The sequence below is a fragment of the Aureococcus anophagefferens genome, assembly GCF_000186865.1.
Source record: "Aureococcus anophagefferens unplaced genomic scaffold AURANscaffold_2, whole genome shotgun sequence".
Classification (NCBI taxonomy): domain Eukaryota; class Pelagophyceae; order Pelagomonadales; family Pelagomonadaceae; genus Aureococcus; species Aureococcus anophagefferens.
This window is the reverse complement of record NW_008705562.1, coordinates 2860420-2875866: the sequence shown is the minus strand read 5'-3', so window position 1 is coordinate 2875866 and position 15447 is coordinate 2860420. Positions and strand designations below refer to the sequence as shown.

The 15447-nt window shown below is 71.7% G+C and overlaps 5 protein-coding genes across 5 annotated transcripts in view; 2 read left to right on the top strand and 3 right to left on the bottom strand.

The window, feature by feature from the left end:
* Positions 1-4578: 4578 nt before the first annotated feature.
* Positions 4579-5624, bottom strand: AURANDRAFT_70745 (hypothetical protein; the record flags this gene model as incomplete). The annotated part of the gene is made up of 2 exons (XM_009034929.1): positions 4579-4988; positions 5077-5624. Coding segments are annotated over 2 exons (945 nt in total), but the record flags the coding sequence as incomplete, so codon positions are not given.
* A 109-nt stretch (positions 5625-5733) lies between these two features.
* On the top strand, positions 5734-8895 carry AURANDRAFT_61411 (hypothetical protein; the record flags this gene model as incomplete). Its single annotated transcript, XM_009035031.1, has 2 exons — positions 5734-7016; positions 7998-8895. 2 exons carry the CDS (start codon positions 5734-5736, stop codon positions 8893-8895), a joined length of 2181 nt encoding a protein of 726 aa, XP_009033279.1.
* A 644-nt stretch (positions 8896-9539) lies between these two features.
* Positions 9540-11150, bottom strand: AURANDRAFT_19802 (hypothetical protein; the record flags this gene model as incomplete). Its single annotated transcript, XM_009034928.1, has 1 exon — positions 9540-11150. One exon carries the CDS (start codon positions 11148-11150, stop codon positions 9540-9542), a length of 1611 nt encoding a protein of 536 aa, XP_009033176.1.
* Positions 11151-12102: 952 nt separating this feature from the next.
* Positions 12103-14062, top strand: AURANDRAFT_20236 (hypothetical protein; the record flags this gene model as incomplete). Its single annotated transcript, XM_009035032.1, has 2 exons — positions 12103-12371; positions 12592-14062. The coding sequence occupies 2 exons, from the start codon at positions 12103-12105 to the stop codon at positions 14060-14062; spliced, it is 1740 nt and encodes a 579-aa protein (XP_009033280.1).
* A 712-nt stretch (positions 14063-14774) lies between these two features.
* AURANDRAFT_36203 (hypothetical protein) overlaps positions 14775-15447 on the bottom strand; it is a gene marked incomplete at both ends in the record, with an annotated part of 828 nt that continues 155 nt past the window's right edge. The window contains one exon of the mRNA XM_009034927.1: positions 14775-15259. Coding sequence (XP_009033175.1) covers positions 14846-15253 — 408 coding nt within the window. The remainder of the gene's footprint in view (positions 15260-15447) is intronic.

Sequence of the window (15447 nt, the reverse complement as noted above, 5' to 3'; positions counted from 1 at the left end):
CTTTTCATCATCGTCCTCCAAGTCATAGTAATGAATGACATCATACTCGACATCGTGGCCGCCGTGCATCCTTGTAAAACACGTTCGCGCCGCGACGCACGAGGACTTTCGCCATAGCCAGTCCGTTGTCGTAATCCAGGATCATGCAATTGAGCGGGTTATCAGCGTTGGGATCCGCACCAGCATCGAGCAGCACAGTCATCTCTTCTGGATACTCGCACCACAAGAGGGGACGCACAGCTGCTTCGAGATTCGCGTCGGCGCCGTGAGCCAGAAGTAGCCGCACCGCATCAGATCTATCCAGCCGTTGCTCAGAACTTTGTAAGAGGACACAGTGCAAAAAAGTACCGTGATGATCGTCGTTTCTTCCCGCGTCGTAGTAGTATTGGAGGGTTTCGGTCTCGTCGTTCAGGATCTGATCGGGTTCATGAAATCCGAACAGCACATTCGCATCACGACGGCCGCTCTCAAAATAATGTCGAAGCGTATTGGTGTCCCCCAGGAGCGCCGCTAAAATGATCGCTGCAGGCGGCGGCGCGCTCATCGTCTCGCTCGACCCAATCTCCACAGGCCGTTTTTGCGCCAGGTTCGCGGTGCAGCGCGCGTCGCGACCCGTCAGCGACTCGCACCTCTCTCGCCGCCGCGCCGGGCCCGTCGGCATCCACACGAATTTCTTCCTTAGAGGGGGAGCGGCAGGCTCGCGGTGATCCACGTGGCGCTGGCCTTCTGGCGGGCGGGGAGCGTAGCAAAGGGGAGGTTGTGGCGCCGCGCGCGGCCGAAGGCGACGCCGGTCGCGCCGGGGACGAGGGGCGTGTCGCTCAGGAGCGACACGCCGTCTTGCATCTGGCTGATGACGAGGACGCGCGCGGAGCCGTCGGGCGCGGCGACCGCGCGGACAATGTGGCCCTCGCTTTTGCCGGCGGCCGCGCCCGGCGGCGCGGCGACGCGGCGCCAGACGAGGTCGTCGAGGTCGAGGGCGATGGCGTCGTGGGGCGCGCGGCCGACGAGCACGAGGCAGGGGCCGCAGGCGACGGCGTCGCCGAAGGCCGCGGGAGGACCCACGCGCGGCGGCCGGGCTCGAGCGCGTAGACGGACGCGCCGCCGGCGACGCAGCTCCGCGCGTTGCTGTCGAGGCAGACGGCGAGGAGCGTCGTCTCCGCCTCCGCGGGCGCCGCGGCCGCGTTGGCGACGCCGCGCCGTTTCCGCGCGGCGCGCGCGGCGTCGCGCCGCAGCAGCCGCCGGCCGAGCCAGGCCTGGGCGTCGGCGCGCGCGCCCGGCGGGAGGTCCTGGGGGCCCCAGCCCGGCCCGTGGAGCGCGTCGCCGAGGCGCTCCCGCGCGGGCGCGGGCGTCGACGGCCCCGGCCCGACGTCGCGCGCGGCGACGTCCGGCGCGACGCCGGACGCGAGCGAGGCCGCCGCGCGGTCGACGAGGGTGCCCGCGGCGGGCCCGGGGTCGCCGAGGGAGATGGGCGGCTGCCGCGCGCCGTCGAAGGCCGGCGCGCCGTCGAAGGCCGCGCGACGTCGCGCCCGCACGGGCACGAGCAGCAAATCGAGCGTCGGCCGCCAGGGCACGAGGCCCGGGAGCCGCGTCCAGAGGTCGGTGTCGGCCGCCGCGGCGTCCGCCGCGTCCTCCTCGGCGCCCGCGGGCGCGGACCGGCGCCGCGCGACGTGCCAGACCTGGCGGTCCGCGACGACGTCGCCGCGGCGGAACGCGGCGAGCGCGGCCGCGTCGGGCCGCGGCGCCACGCGGTACTTGCACGACGCCACGTAGAGGCGGCCGTCGCCGTCGACGGCCGCCGCGCGCCGGAAGTTCGTGTCGCGGAGCGCCGGCGACGCCGGCGGCGCGTCGCCGGCGCCGCCGCCGGCCGCGGGCGCGCCGCGCCAGAGGTCGACGCCGGTCCACGTCGCCGTCGACGGGTCCCAGCGCACGGCGGCGTGGCCCGGCCCGTCGCCCGCGCCGCCCGCGTCGTCCGCGGCGCCGCCGTCGCCGAGCGGCGCGTCGAACCACGGGTCGTGGCTCCGCGCGAGGAGAAGTAAAGACCCCCGGTTCGGCGCGGCGAGCTTCGCCGCGGGGCCCGGCGCGCCGTCGCGGCGGCTCAGCTCGACGCAGCGGCCGTCGACGACCTCGCGCACGGCGACGTCGTGGCGCGCTCGCGCGGGCAGCGTCGGGTCCGACGGCGCCGGCGCCGGCGCGGCGTCGCCGACGAGCAGCGTGCCCCGGCGCAGGGACTCGAGGCGCGCGGCCCAGGACGGCCGCGCGTGGCGCTCGTCGCGGCCCCGGCGCGCGCGGAGGAGCGCGGGGCCGTCGGGCACCGTCCCGCTCGACGGCAGGCGGGGCCGGAGCCGCCGGTAGGCCTCGCGGCACGCGATCGACGCGGCGACCTCGACCAGGCTCGCGGCGCCCCCGGCGGACGCGCGGCCGCGCAACGCCCGGCACGTCGTCGCGAGGCGGCTCAGGTCCCGGGGCTCGAGGAACGCGGCGTAGAGCAGCGCGACGGCCGCGGACGCGCGGCCGAGGCCCCCGGGCAGGACCGCCTCGGCGACGACGCGCTCGACCCAGACCTTGTAGTCGACCTCCGCGCGGCTCTGGAGCTGGGGCGGCCGCGTCGGCGGCGCCGCGAGGAGGCTCAGCGCCGGCCGCGGGTTCCGCGGCGCGCGGGGCGACGCCGCCTCCGTCGCAGCGCAGACGTCGGACTCCGTGCGCAGCCGCACGGGGGCGCGCACCTCGCCGGACCGGGCGTCGAGGGCCTCGAGGGCCTCCATGGCGCGGGGCGTGAGACCGGTGGACGGGGGTGCCCGGGGGGGATTGCGGTCCTGCTTCTGGAGGTCGGGCGCGACGCGGAGCAAGTTCTCTCACCTCCGGAGCCGGGCGCCGAGGTGCTCCGTCACTGCTCGTTCGCGTCACGTACGGCTGTATCCGGCAGCGCGCTTTGGGATTCTGCTCTGCCGAAGCTCGCTCCATCACCAGCCACCGAGAGATCTCCGGCCGTTCCGCGGCGCCGGGGCCATGTCCAAGTTCACCAAGGCCGACCAGGATGCGCTCGTCGAGCTCTGCAAGAAGCCCTACGCCATTCGCAGCGTCCTGTGACGATTTCGAGAGATTTCGGCTGGGAAAACGATGAAACATCGTTACCGTCATGCTTGGTAGGCCATGCAAGCGAAGCACTTCCTCAACGCCTTCTGGAGCCGCCAGGCCGGCGGCATCCCCGACGAGGGCTTCGAGAAGCACCAGGAGAAGGCCGAGGAGATCTGGAACTACACGGCGGAGTTCATCAAGCTCGACAAGAGGAAGAAGGACGCCGGGAACGAGCTCGACGAGTTCGAGGCGCACCAGTTCCTCGAGCACACGGCGCGCCGCGCCGCGCCCGGGCGCGCGCCGTTTTCTGGTGGAGCCACCCGCCGTCCCTAGGTCGGCGCGCTCACGGTCAAGGACATGCGCGCGGCGCTCACGGCCATCGACATCGACTTCAACCGCATGATGTCCATCACGGAGTTCCTCGTCTTCCACTACAAGCTCACGGAGGGCGACTGGGTCTACCTCGTCAACTGGGTGCCCACGGGCAGCGCGGCCCAGCGCCAGATGATGGAGACGCTCCAGGAGCAGATGGCCGAGGCCCAGGAGAAGCTCCGCCTCTCGACGGAGGCCGCGGAGGTCTCCGCGGCCGCGGCGAAGGAGGCCGAGGACGCCGCCAAGGAGATGGAGGCCGCGACCAAGGCCCTCGAGGCCCAGGAGCAGGCCAAGGCCGACGCCATCGCCGCCCAGGAGAAGCTGAGCAGCGACGAGTCGCTGTCGACGGTGAAGCGCAACAAGGCCAAGGCCCAGTGCGCGATCCTCAAGGCCGAGGACAGCCAGCCGCTCCGGACGGCGCGGATCACGCAGGGCGCCGCGGAGCGCAAGGCCAAGAAGGCGGCGAAGAAGGCCAAGCAGGCCGCCGACGCCGCCGACGAGGCCATGAAGGTCGCCGACGACGCCGTCCACATGATCACGGACAAGCTCGAGGAGGCCAAGGCCGCCTGCGCGGGCGGCGGCTCCGAGGAGGGCACGTTCTGGTGGCTCGACCGCGAGTTCGAGGAGAGCCTCAAGTACATGGGGCCCAAGCAGAAGGAGAAGGCCCTCGCGGCCCGCGACGCCGCGCGCAAGCGCTCGGGCACCGTCGGCGCCTAGGCCCCCGCCGCGCGCCGCGCCGCCGGCGCTCCGCCCCCCGCTCCCCGCGCCGCGGGCTCCCGCCTGCCCCGCGCGCGTCGCTTCTTTTACGGCGCCTCGCCGTCCGGGAGCTCCCAGACGCGGATCCAGTCCACGAGGAGCTGGTTGTCGTCGCCCCACGTCGGGTACCAGTCGTCCTGCGCCTCGAGGAAGCACGCGGCGCTCGTGAGGCCCGCCGCCTTGCCCGGGCAATTCGCCGGGGCCCAGGGCGTGTCGTGGCCCCAGTAATAGTCCTTGCCGCCGCAGTCGCCGCCGACGGCCAGGTTGAAGATGACGTAGAAGTCGACGTCGTAGGGCGCCTACCGAGCATGTCGGTAACGATTTCTCTTCGTCTTCCCGGTCAAAATCTCTCGAAAACCGCCACCGCCACAGGACGCCGTAGCGCGCCAGCGGCGTCTTCGCGTCGTCGTAGGCGCCTCTGCAGTTCGGGCGCCGGTCGTGGCCCCGCCAGTCGACGACCGTGTGCTCCTCGCCCGTCGCGGAGTCGACGTAGTACGTGCGGACGCGGCCCTCCGACCACCGGAGGCCGAAGACGAGGAACCCGTCGTCGTCCGCGAGGGACGCCGGCGGGCGCGTCCGTTTGACCATGTCGAAGTCGTCCTTGAAGCCCGGACCCGCGCAGTGCACCGTCGACGTGAAGCTGTTGACGCCGTAGGTCGAGTAGACCCAATTCGCCGGGTCCTCCTCGAGCCGGCGCCGGTTCGGATCGCCGCCGAGCATCTCCCAGTCGACGCCGTTGCCGCGGCCCTCCATGAGGTCGATCTCTCCGGACCGGGGCCAGATGCCTAGCAAATGCGTCCGTAACGATGTTTCATCGTTTCCCCACCCGAAATCTCTCGAAAGTCGTCACGGCCACAGGACGCTGCCAGATGCCGTATTTCTGGTCGTCGGGCAGCAGCCAGAACGCGGGCCAGAGCCAGTCGCCGCGCGGCGGCCGGAGCCGCGCCTCGAGGACGCCGTAGGTGAAGGCGAACTTGCCCTGCGTCGTCACCTTGCCCGAGCGCACGCCGGGCAGCGGGAAGTTCGCCGTGCCCGTGCGCTTGCAGGCGCCGGGCCAGGTGTCGCTGCAGTCGCCGAGGTCGTAGGTCCCGTTGTAGAGGAACTTCCGCGGCAAGGTCGTCAGCGTCGGCGTGATGGCGAGGCGGCCGTTTTGCACGGTCACGGTCGCGCCGTCGTCCGTGTACTCCTGGAACTCGCCGTTGCCGCCGCCGTTGATGCTCGTGATGACGTTCCAGGCGCTGCGGTCGATGGCGTCGTCATCAAACTCGTCGGACCAGACGAGCCGGCCCTTGCCGCCGCTCGTGAAGCCGGACTGCGGCACGGCGAGGTCGAGGCAGAACCAGAGCGTGGTCGAGCAGACGAGCGACAGCACGATGGCCTTCGTCTTCATGCACTGCGAGCCGCCCATTGTTGTGACCTTGTGGCGATTGTGCTAGACATGCCGAGGAAATACAAACTTTTTCCGCGATGGGGCAGCCTCGTGCATCCATCGCCTGTCGCATAGGCAGCCGCGCGCACGACACTGCTGCAATGGCCAATTACACGGCCGTCGCCGCCGACGCCAACGCGCTCGTCGCCGAGAAGAAGTCGTGGATGGCCCAGAACCGGGCCGCCGCCGCGGCGCTCGGCGTCTCCGGCGCGCTGCTCCTGGCGCTCGCCGTCTTCTACGCGACGAGCCGGTCGAGCGACGTCTTCTTCGAGGACTTCCACAGCATCGACGCGGCGCGCTGGACCGTGGAGCGGTCGCTGGACGACGGGGGCAACGGCGAGTTCCAGGCCTACACGGACGACCCGGGCGTCATCTTCGTGCGGAACGGCCGCCTCGTGATCCAGCCCAAGCCCATGTCCGCGGACGCGTGGTACCAGCTCTCGGGCCTCGACGCGAAGCTCGCGGACCCGGCGACGCCGGACGCGGACGTGGCGGCGCTCCACGCGCTGCGCGACAAGCTCGAGGCGCCCGGCGGCGTCCGCGGCGCGCTCGACGACGGCACGGAGCTCGCGGTCGAGGGCTGCACCGTGCCCGCGGCGGACGCGGCCGGTGCGCCCCAGAAGTGCGCCCACGCGGGCAAGTGGGACGAGCCCCTGCCGCCCGTCGTCTCCGCGCGCCTGAGCAGCAAGGGCAAGTTCCAGTTCAGGCACGGCCGCGTCGAGGCGCGGCTCCGGCTGCCCGTGGGCGACTGGGTCTGGCCCGCGTTCTGGCTCCTGCCGGCGGAGAACGCCTACGGGCCCTGGCCCTTCAGCGGCGAGATCGACCTGCTCGAGGCGCGGGGCAACGACGCGGATTTTGAAGTTGTCGGGTCCTCGCAGAGCGGCAAAGCGGGCTTCGACCGCCTCGCGGCGACGGTCCACTGCGCGGACGCGGGCGGCGGCGACACGTTCTCCATCGGGAACACGACGATCTGGCCGTCGCAATCGAACAATTTCAAGGCGCTCGAGGACGCGGACGGCTTCGTGATCATCGGCCTCGACTGGCGGCCCGGCTCCGTGCGGACCTACGCGCGCGAGGGGCCGGGCCTCGCACAGGAGCGGACCCTGGCGACCTGGCCGGGGGCCAAGGGGCCCTACTGCGAGAACGACGCCTACGACGGCCACCCGGACGCGCCCTTCGACGCCGAGTTCTACTTCGTCATCAACGTCGCCGTCGGCGGCTCCGCGGGAGGCGGCGTCGCGTACTGGGGGGAGGAGGTGCTCTGGAAGGGCTGCGACCACCCGCACATGTGCGACCCGCGGACGGCCTTCGCCGACGAGGAGGCGGCCTGGATCCCGACGTGGACGCGGCCGCTCGAGGTCGACTGGATCCGCGTGACGAAGGCGTAAGCGCGGCGAAGGCGAGTCGGCGAACGAAGAGCGGGGGGCGCCATGCGACCCCCAGTTCCGAACGTCTCGCTTACGACGCGGCGCGCGTCCCGGAGGGACTCAGACGGCGCCGGGCACGGGCGGGATCTTGACGGCGACGAAGTAGCCGACGGCGTCGTCGGGGAGCGAGTGCCTCGGGATGCGGCGCATGTCGTCGGACGTCGGCGATGGCGTCATCTTGACGGCGCCGTTCACGGACGGCGGCGTCTCGTTGAGGGCGATGACGTCGCCGACGAAGACGCGCGTCGTCGCGTAGGGCTCGATCGTGCCCTCGTACCGGCGCGTGATTTCGAGGATGAGCTCCTGGCCGTCGAACTCCCAGCGGCCGGAGCTCGCGGCGAAGGGGACGCCGTCCGTCGCGCCGAGCGCGGCCTTGCCGTCGGCCGTGAGCTCGAGGAGCGTCTTCGCCCTGTCGGCGTCCTCCGACTCCTCGAGCTCGTACTGGCCGACGAACGACGCGTCGCTCAGCGCCCCCAGCGCGGGCTTGTCCGCGGCGTAGGCGAGCGCCGGCGGCGCGGCGCTCCACGCGAGCTCGGCGCTGCTCAGCTGGTCGAGGTAGCTGTCAGAATGGAGCGCCGGCGCCCGGGCGAAGCGCCTCGCCGGCGCGTGCAAGGCCGCGGCCGCGGATGCAAGCGCGAGGAGCGCGAGCGCCATTGTGCTGGTCTCAGTGCGCGGCAGCGGCTTGTGCTGAACTCAGTGCGCGGCGGCGGCTTGCAAAGGCACTGGCTGCTTGCGCCGAGCAGATGAGCAGAGCTTCTCGCCGCGGGACAATGTTACCACAAGTTGCATGGCAACTCCAGCGAGGAGCGGGTATGCACTTGGCAGCCCCTCCCAAATCATTGAACGATGGTATCAGCTTTTGGGTGGCATCTCGCAGCCCATTCACCTCAGCCCACACCGCTCGTCGAGGGAGGAGTTTTATCCCGAGGCTTCCGGAGGCTGGCGTCGTCGCCGGGCATGCCGGAGAAGCGCGCGCTCGCGGGCGGCATGCGCCTCCCGGAGCGGCTGCTCGACGTCGTGGAGTTCGAGGGCCTCGAGTCGCCTAGGAAGCGCGCGTCCTTCGACCGGGGCTCGCACCGCGCGTCGCGGGAGATCGAGATCAGCCTCGGCAGCCCCTGCGTCCACGGCTCCCCGGACGCGCCCTGGCAGCTCGGCGGCCTCGACGCGTCCCTGCCCCGGAGCCCGAACGGCACGATCCAGGTCGAGGACCCGCTCGAGGAGGCCGCGCGCGAGCACCGAGAGCGGACGCGGGCCGCGGCCGGGCCGCCGCCGGCCGGGGCCCCGCCGGCGGCCGAAGCCCCGCCGGTGCGCCGCATGTCCACGGGCACGGACCAGCGGGCGCCGGACCCGCTCGCGCCGCGCGCGGGGCCGCCGAAGGCGCGGCGCGCGAGCGAGAGCTCCGTCGCCCCTTCGCTCCCGAAGCGCAACAGCGAGCCCGCGCTGTCGGCGCTCCAGGACGTCGTCTGCAGCGGCCGCCGGGGCCTCGAGCGGAGCAAGTCCGCCGGCACGGGCCGGTCCCTCCGGAGGACGAAGTCGAAGGGCCGCACGGAGTCGGTCATCCTGCTGCCGGGCACGACCGTCGACGACACGGACTTCGACGACTGGAAGATCTTGGATCCGAGCCACATTATCAGCCGCAGCCCCGTGCCCCCGAGCCGCGAGCTCGGCCCGAACCCCGTGTCGCCGTCGGCCGAGCTCTGGGACCCCGCGGGCCTCCGGCGCCCGAAGCCCTGGGACGCGCCGCGCGCGGGCGAGCCGGCGCCGCCCGCCGACGCGCCCGCGGCGCCGGGGGCGCCGCCGGCCGACGCGCCCGGGGGCGCTGAGTGGGACGCGTAGGCGTCCCCCCAATTTAAACCACGTGATCGCGCCGGACGTTCGCGCGCCGGTCCGCCCCCGTCGGCGTCCCCCAAGTTACATGTGCACAACGATGGCCGCGTCAGTCGCGGCGGCCCTTGAGCTGGGCGAGGATGGTGGGGAGCGCGGGCGCGACGGCGCGCGCGCAGCGCGCGGCGCGCGTCGCGGGCGCGGGGAGGACGAGGACGAGCGTGTCGCCCATGATGGCGGCGATGGGGCTCTGGAGGGGGTCGTCGTCGGCGAGGGCCATGGCGCGCGCGAGGCCCGGCGCCTTGCGGGCCTCGTCGAGCGCGCGCGGCGTCGGCGGGCTGGCCAGCCCGACGTCGAGGCCGCCGCAGACGACGAGGACGGCGGCCTCGCCCGCGCGGTTGAGGAGCTCCGCCCGGATCTCGGACGGGTCGTCCGCGCGGATGACGGGCGGGCCGTCGCGGACGAACATCGCGAGGCCAGTCGACCGCGCCTGTGCCGAATTCAAATATTAAATTCCACTTCAATGTGAGCGTACGCGACAGTTTCGACGCAAGCTCTTCGGCTTTGCTTCGAGAACTCGACGAGAGCAATCGATTCGTCCAAAAATCAGCCGAATCGACTTCGATTTGACCGAGCTAGAGATTTCTGAAGTTTGGTCAGGACCACCCAAACCAGTGGTTGAATTCGGCACAGGACCGCGCGATGACCGCGGCCGCGGCGTTGGCCGCGTCGACGCGCGTGACGACGTGGGCGCGGAGCTCGCTCTCGGCGAAGCCCGCGCCGCTGACGACGGCGACGGCGGCGACCTTGGGCGCGCCCGCGGCGTCGGCCTCCGCGGCGACGAGCGCGTCGCGCTTCCGCGCGCGGTCGCCGCCGAGGAGGAACGGCGCGTCGGACTCGGGCACGAGGGGCGGGCAGGGGCCGAGCAGCAGCCCCGGCACGGCCGTGCCCGCGGGCAGCGCCTTGCCCGCCCCCGCGGCGACGAGCGGCGCGCGGCCCCGCTCGGGCACACACGCGAGCGCGTGCGCGCCGCGCATGGACAGGAGCCGCGAGCTCCGCTGGTTGCCCGTCGACGTCGCGGCGAGGCTGCCCGCGGCGCGCCGGAAGCGGTAGGGCGCCGCGGACCAGTCGCTACCGCCGTCGCCCTCGTCGCGGTACTCGAGCGACACGCGGTGGTACTCGGGCCGCGCGCCGTCTAAAGGCAGGTCGTGGTCCAGGGCCAGCCGCACCTCCGTCGGGCACGCCGCGGCCTCGCCGAAGCCCTTGAGGCGCTTCAGCGCGGGCACGACGAGGAGCTGCGCCGTCACGAGGGCCGACACGGGGTTGCCGGGGAGCGCGAAGAGCCAGCGCTTCTCGCGGCCCTTCTCGTCCTTGTCGAAGGACCCGGCGTCGAGCGTCGCGAAGGTCGTCGGCTTCCCCGGCTTCATGTGGAGCCGCCCGAAGTGGACGGTTCCGCGGTCCGCGGCCTCGAGCACGGCCTTGGCGTGGTCCGCGCGGCCGACGGACGCGCCGCCCGTCGTGACGACGACGTCGTAGTGCTTGACGGCTTCCCGTAAAGCGCTCCGGAGCGCGAACTCCTTGTCCTCGACGATGCCGCCGTCGTGGACCTCGGCGCCGGCCTGGCCCTCGCCGTGGCCGCCGAGGAGGCCGATCAGCCCGTAGCGGTTCGCGTCGCGGACCATGGTCCTCTGGTCGTACTTGTGTCCCGCCTCGGGGGACCAGAGCTCGTCGCCCGTGGAGAAGACGACGACCTTGGGCAGGCGGTGCGCCGCGACCTCGTGGTGTCCCGCGGCGGCCAAGATGGCCAGGTCCGCGGGCGCCACGACGGCCCCCTTTTCGCAGAGCACGTCGCCGGCGTCCCAGTCGGACCCGGGGACGCGCACGTCGGTCCGGGGCGGCAGCGCGGGCACGACGACGGTCTTCTGGCCCGCGCTGACCTCGCAGTCCTCCTCCTTGGCGACGCAGTCCGCCAGATTCGGCAGGGGCGCGCCCGTGGCGACGTAGCAGCAGTCCATGCTCCCGAGCGGCCGGCCGCTGAACGGCGCGCCGCAGAGCGCGGGCCGGTCCTCGAGGCGCAGCTTCATGACCTGGCCGCTCGCCTGGAAGGCGTAGCCGTCGCTGATCGCCGCCGCGAAGGGCGGGTGCGGCGCGTCGGCGACGACCCGCGACGCGAGCACGCGGCCTAAAGCGGGAGCCGTCGTGCCGTGGTACACGCTCTTGCGCACGAGCGGCACGCGCTCGGGCTCCAGCGGCGCGACGGCGTCCATGACCGCGCCGACGGCCTCCTCGATGCTCACCATGGGGTACTTAGACGGCGCCATAGTTACGAAGGCTTCACGGGTGTAGGTGTTGTAGTGTCGTCGTCGTCGTCGTCGTCGTCGCTCAGGTAGTCGTCGGCGAGGTGGCCCACCTGCGGCACGGGCGCCAGGGCCAGGCAGGCGCACAAGTTGTCGAAGTTCGGCACGTACTTGCCAAAGTACCACATACAGCACAGCTGTGCGATGCTCGAGCACAAAGACGAGCAGCACCTGAGCCCAAAGAGCGCGGGAGCTTGATCGGCACGGAGACGAGCACCACCGAGCCCAAAGAGCGCGGGAGCTCGATCGGTTTTCAGCTCGGGCAATTTTACCGCAAGTTTCAGCGAGCATCAGCCTGTCGCCGTGCTCTCCGATGGCAGCCATCGTCGCGTCCGTGCTCGCGGGCCTCGACGAGGACCTGCAGGAGTACATCGTGGGCCTCTGCGACGACACGGACGACGACGACGACCTCAAGGAGGCCGTGGCCGCCTTCGTGCTGTCGTCGGAGCTCGTCGAGGAGGAGGACGCCGCGGAGGCCAAGGCCGCGGAGCTGCTCGAGGCGCTGGGCCGCGGCAAGCCCAAGGTCGACGAGGCGGCGCTGAAGAAGGCCGCGCAGGCCGAGCGCCTCGCGCGCGCGCGCGCGGCGTTCGCCGCGGCGAACCTCGACGCGGCGCCCGCGGCGGCGCCCGCGCCCGCGGCGCCGCCGCGCGGGTCGACGTCGAACGCGGCGCTCGCGGCGGCGAAGAGCGTCTTCGGCGGCGGCGACGAGACCAGCACCGCCGGCGACGCCGACGCCGCGGCGGCGGACGACGCGGCCGCGAAGCCGAAGCGGGAAAAGAAGGAGCGGAAGCCGAAGAAGGCGCCGATCGCGAAGGAGGACAAGACGTCCGTCGCCTTCAAGAAGCGCGCCCTCGACGCGGAGATGGAGGCCGCGCGCGTGCGCGCCTGCCGGAGCCGCTGGCGCCTCGGCGCGTACCGCGGCGCGATCGAGGCCAGGGCCTTCACGCTGCCGAATCCCGGCGGCGGCCGCGAGCTCCTGGACGACGCGGCGTTCACGCTCGTCCGCGGGCGCCGCTACGCGTTGATCGGCCGCAACGGCAAGGGCAAGTCGACGCTGCTGCTCGCGCTCGCGGCGCGGCGCGTCGGCGACGTGCCCGAGGCGTGCTCCGTGCACTACGTGTCGCAGGCTGTGTGGAATTCAAATCTTCAACCCGACTTCAATGTGAGCGTATTTGAAAGTTTCGACGCAAGCTCTTTGGCTCTGCTTCGAGAACTCGACGAGAGCAATCGATTCGTCCAAAAATCAGCCGAATCGACATCGATTTGACGGAGCTAGACAGTTCTGAAGTTTGGTGGGGACCCCCCAAACCAGTGGTTGATTTCCACACAGGTCGCAGGACCAGACGCTGAGCGCCGAGGACGAGGAGCGCACGCCGGGGTCCATCGTGCTCGACGCGGACGTCGAGCGGCGCGTGCTCCTCGCGGACCGGGAGGCGCTGGACGCGAAGCTGTCGACGAAGCTGTCCGCGAAGGAGGCCGCGGACTGCGGCGAGAAGCTCCGGCAGACGCTCGAGCGCCTCGAGTCCGTCGACGCCGACTCGGCGCCGCGGCGCGCCGAGGAGCTGCTGAAGCACCTGGGCTTCAGCGACGGCCTCCGCGGGAAGAAGATGCGGGAGCTGAGCGGCGGCTGGCGCGTGCGGACGAACCTCGCGGCCGCGCTCTTCGCGCGGCCGGACCTGCTCCTGCTCGACGAGCCGACGAACCACCTGTCCATCGCCGCCGTGCTCTGGCTCGCGCGCGAGCTCGCGACGTCGGAGACGTGGAAGGAGCGCATCGTCGTCACGGTGTCGCACGACCGCAAGTTCCTCGAGGACGTCTGCGGCGACGTGCTGCACATCTCCGGCCACGCGAAGCGGCTCACGCAGACCCACGGGTCCTACGCGACGTGGCAGGCGCGCCGCGCGGAGCAGCTCCTGAACTGGAGGCGCGTCTCCGAGAAGCGGCAGGCCGAGGTCGACACGCTCAAGGAGTACGCGGGCCACGGCTTCCGCTACGGCGGGTCCCAGTCGCAGATCAAGAAGATGCAGATGAAGGCGAAGCAGGCCTCGAAGCTCGAGGAGGAGCAGAGCGCCATGGACGACGAGTTCGCGGCGCTCAACGAGGACCAGGAGCTGCCGCTCGAGCTGCAGCACGGCGGCGAGCTGCCGGGCAACCTCGTCGCGTTGAAGGACGTGGGCTTCGCCTACCCGGGCGGCGACTTCCTCTTCCGCAACGCGGAGATGGGCATCGACACGAAGTCGCGCGTCGTCTTCCTCGGCGAGAACGGCAACGGGAAGACGACGCTGGTGAAGATCATCATGGGCGACCTCGAGCCGACGGAGGGCGAGTGCCTCCGGTCGCCCCACGCGCGCGTCGCCCTCGTGAACCAGCACCACGCGGACCAGATCGACCTCAAGCAGACGCCGCTCCAGTTCATGATGGCCAAGTTCCCGGGCCCGGGCACGAACGACCACGCGCTGAAGCTGCGGAGCCACCTGGCCAAGTGCGGCGTCACGGGCCACGACCCGGACCTCCAGAACGTGCCGGCCGCGGCGCTGTCCGGCGGCCAGCGGTCGCGCGTCGCGCTCGCGGCCGTGTCCTACGTCGCGCCGCACGTGCTCATCATGGACGAGCCGACGAACAACCTGGACCTCGAGTCCGTCGCGGCGCTCGCGGACTGCGTCAAGCGCTTCGAGGGCGCCGTCGTCGTCGTCAGCCACGACCAGTACTTCGTCAACGAGATCGCGGACGAGGCCTGGGTCGTCAACAAGGGCGCGGTCCGCAAGGCCAAGTCCTTCGCGGACTACGTCCGCAAGCAGGTCAAGAAGCTCGAGGACATGTAAACCGGGTTTCGACGTGTGGATCCTTAGGGGGGCCTTACGCCGCCGAGACGGCCGCGCTTGTAGGAGGGCGATGGTGTCTCTAGAGGGGCCTTACGTCGTCGAGCCGCGCGAGGCGCCAGGCCCGCCGCCGGCCGCGCTTGTAGTAGGGCTCGGCCTCCGCGCGGAACGCGACGTCCGCGCCGACGGCGACGGCGGCGAGCGCGCGCGCGTCGGCGCCCCGGAGCCAGCAGTGGTCGCAAATCGCGGCGTCGTCGAGGCGCACGTCGACGACGAGCGCCGTCGGCTCGCGCGGCGCGTGCGGCCGCCCGAAGGACCCGCGCTCCGCGAGCGTCGCGACGAAGGCCGCGCGGCCCGCGACGGCGCCGAGGTTCTCGCGAGCGCTCGGGCGCGGCGCGCGCCGGGCCAGCGCGAAGGCCGAGGAGAGGCGCAGCAGGAGCAGGAGGGATCGGTGCATGTGCGTTGGTGGAGCTTGCTGCGGCGATTGCTGCGGCGGTAGTCGTTGCGGCGAAGCGATGCGGCTATTTTTTGGTAGTGAAGCTGTCACGAGAAGCCGTCGCGCCGGCGCTCTCACCGAGCCAGATCATACTCTCCTTCTTCAATTCGCGATGTTGCCGCAACGTTGCCTTACAGGCAAGCATCCGTGCCCCGACGCACACAAGACGAGCGCCCCACGCGCGCCGCGCCGCGGCCGGCCCGGGGGATCCGACGTCCTAAAGCGGAGGTTTATGTCGTGTCGGCGCGGCCCGCGCGCCCCGGAGCGGGCCGCCGTGTCGGCGGGGGCGCCTAGGCCTCCTCGGCGCGGAGGCGGGCGTTGGCGTTCGTGACCTTGATGTTGAGCTGCTCCGCGCGCTCGATGATCGCCTTCCGCTTCTGGCCGGAGACGGAGTGCGCGATCTCGGCGGCGTACGTGCGGTTGTGCATCATGAGCAGCTCGAGCTCCTTGACGTTGTTGACGACGAATTTGTAGAAGCCGCTGGGCATCATGTGGCGCGTCTTCTTGTCGCTGCCGTAGCCGATCTTGGGCATGGGGATCGTGCCCTTGAAGCGCCGGCGCACGCGCGAGTCGATACCGTGGATCTTCCGCCAGCTCGAGTTGCGGATCTTCATGAACCGGTTCGAGAAGTGGCGCGCGAACTTCTTCGTGCGCTTCTTGACGATCGTCGGCTTCGACATGGCGGTGACCTTAACCATCTTTGCCTGCGAAGGGGGCGCGCGCTCGAGGACCGCGGCGCGCGCGCGCGCGTCGGCCCCACTACTCTCGTCGGTGAGTGCTGGGGTGCGCCGCCGGTGGCTCGCGCCGCCGGCGACGCGACGCACGCTCCGGGGCCGGAGGGGCGCTCGCGGGAGCGGCGCGGCGGCGACGGTGGAGGCGGCGCACGCCAGCG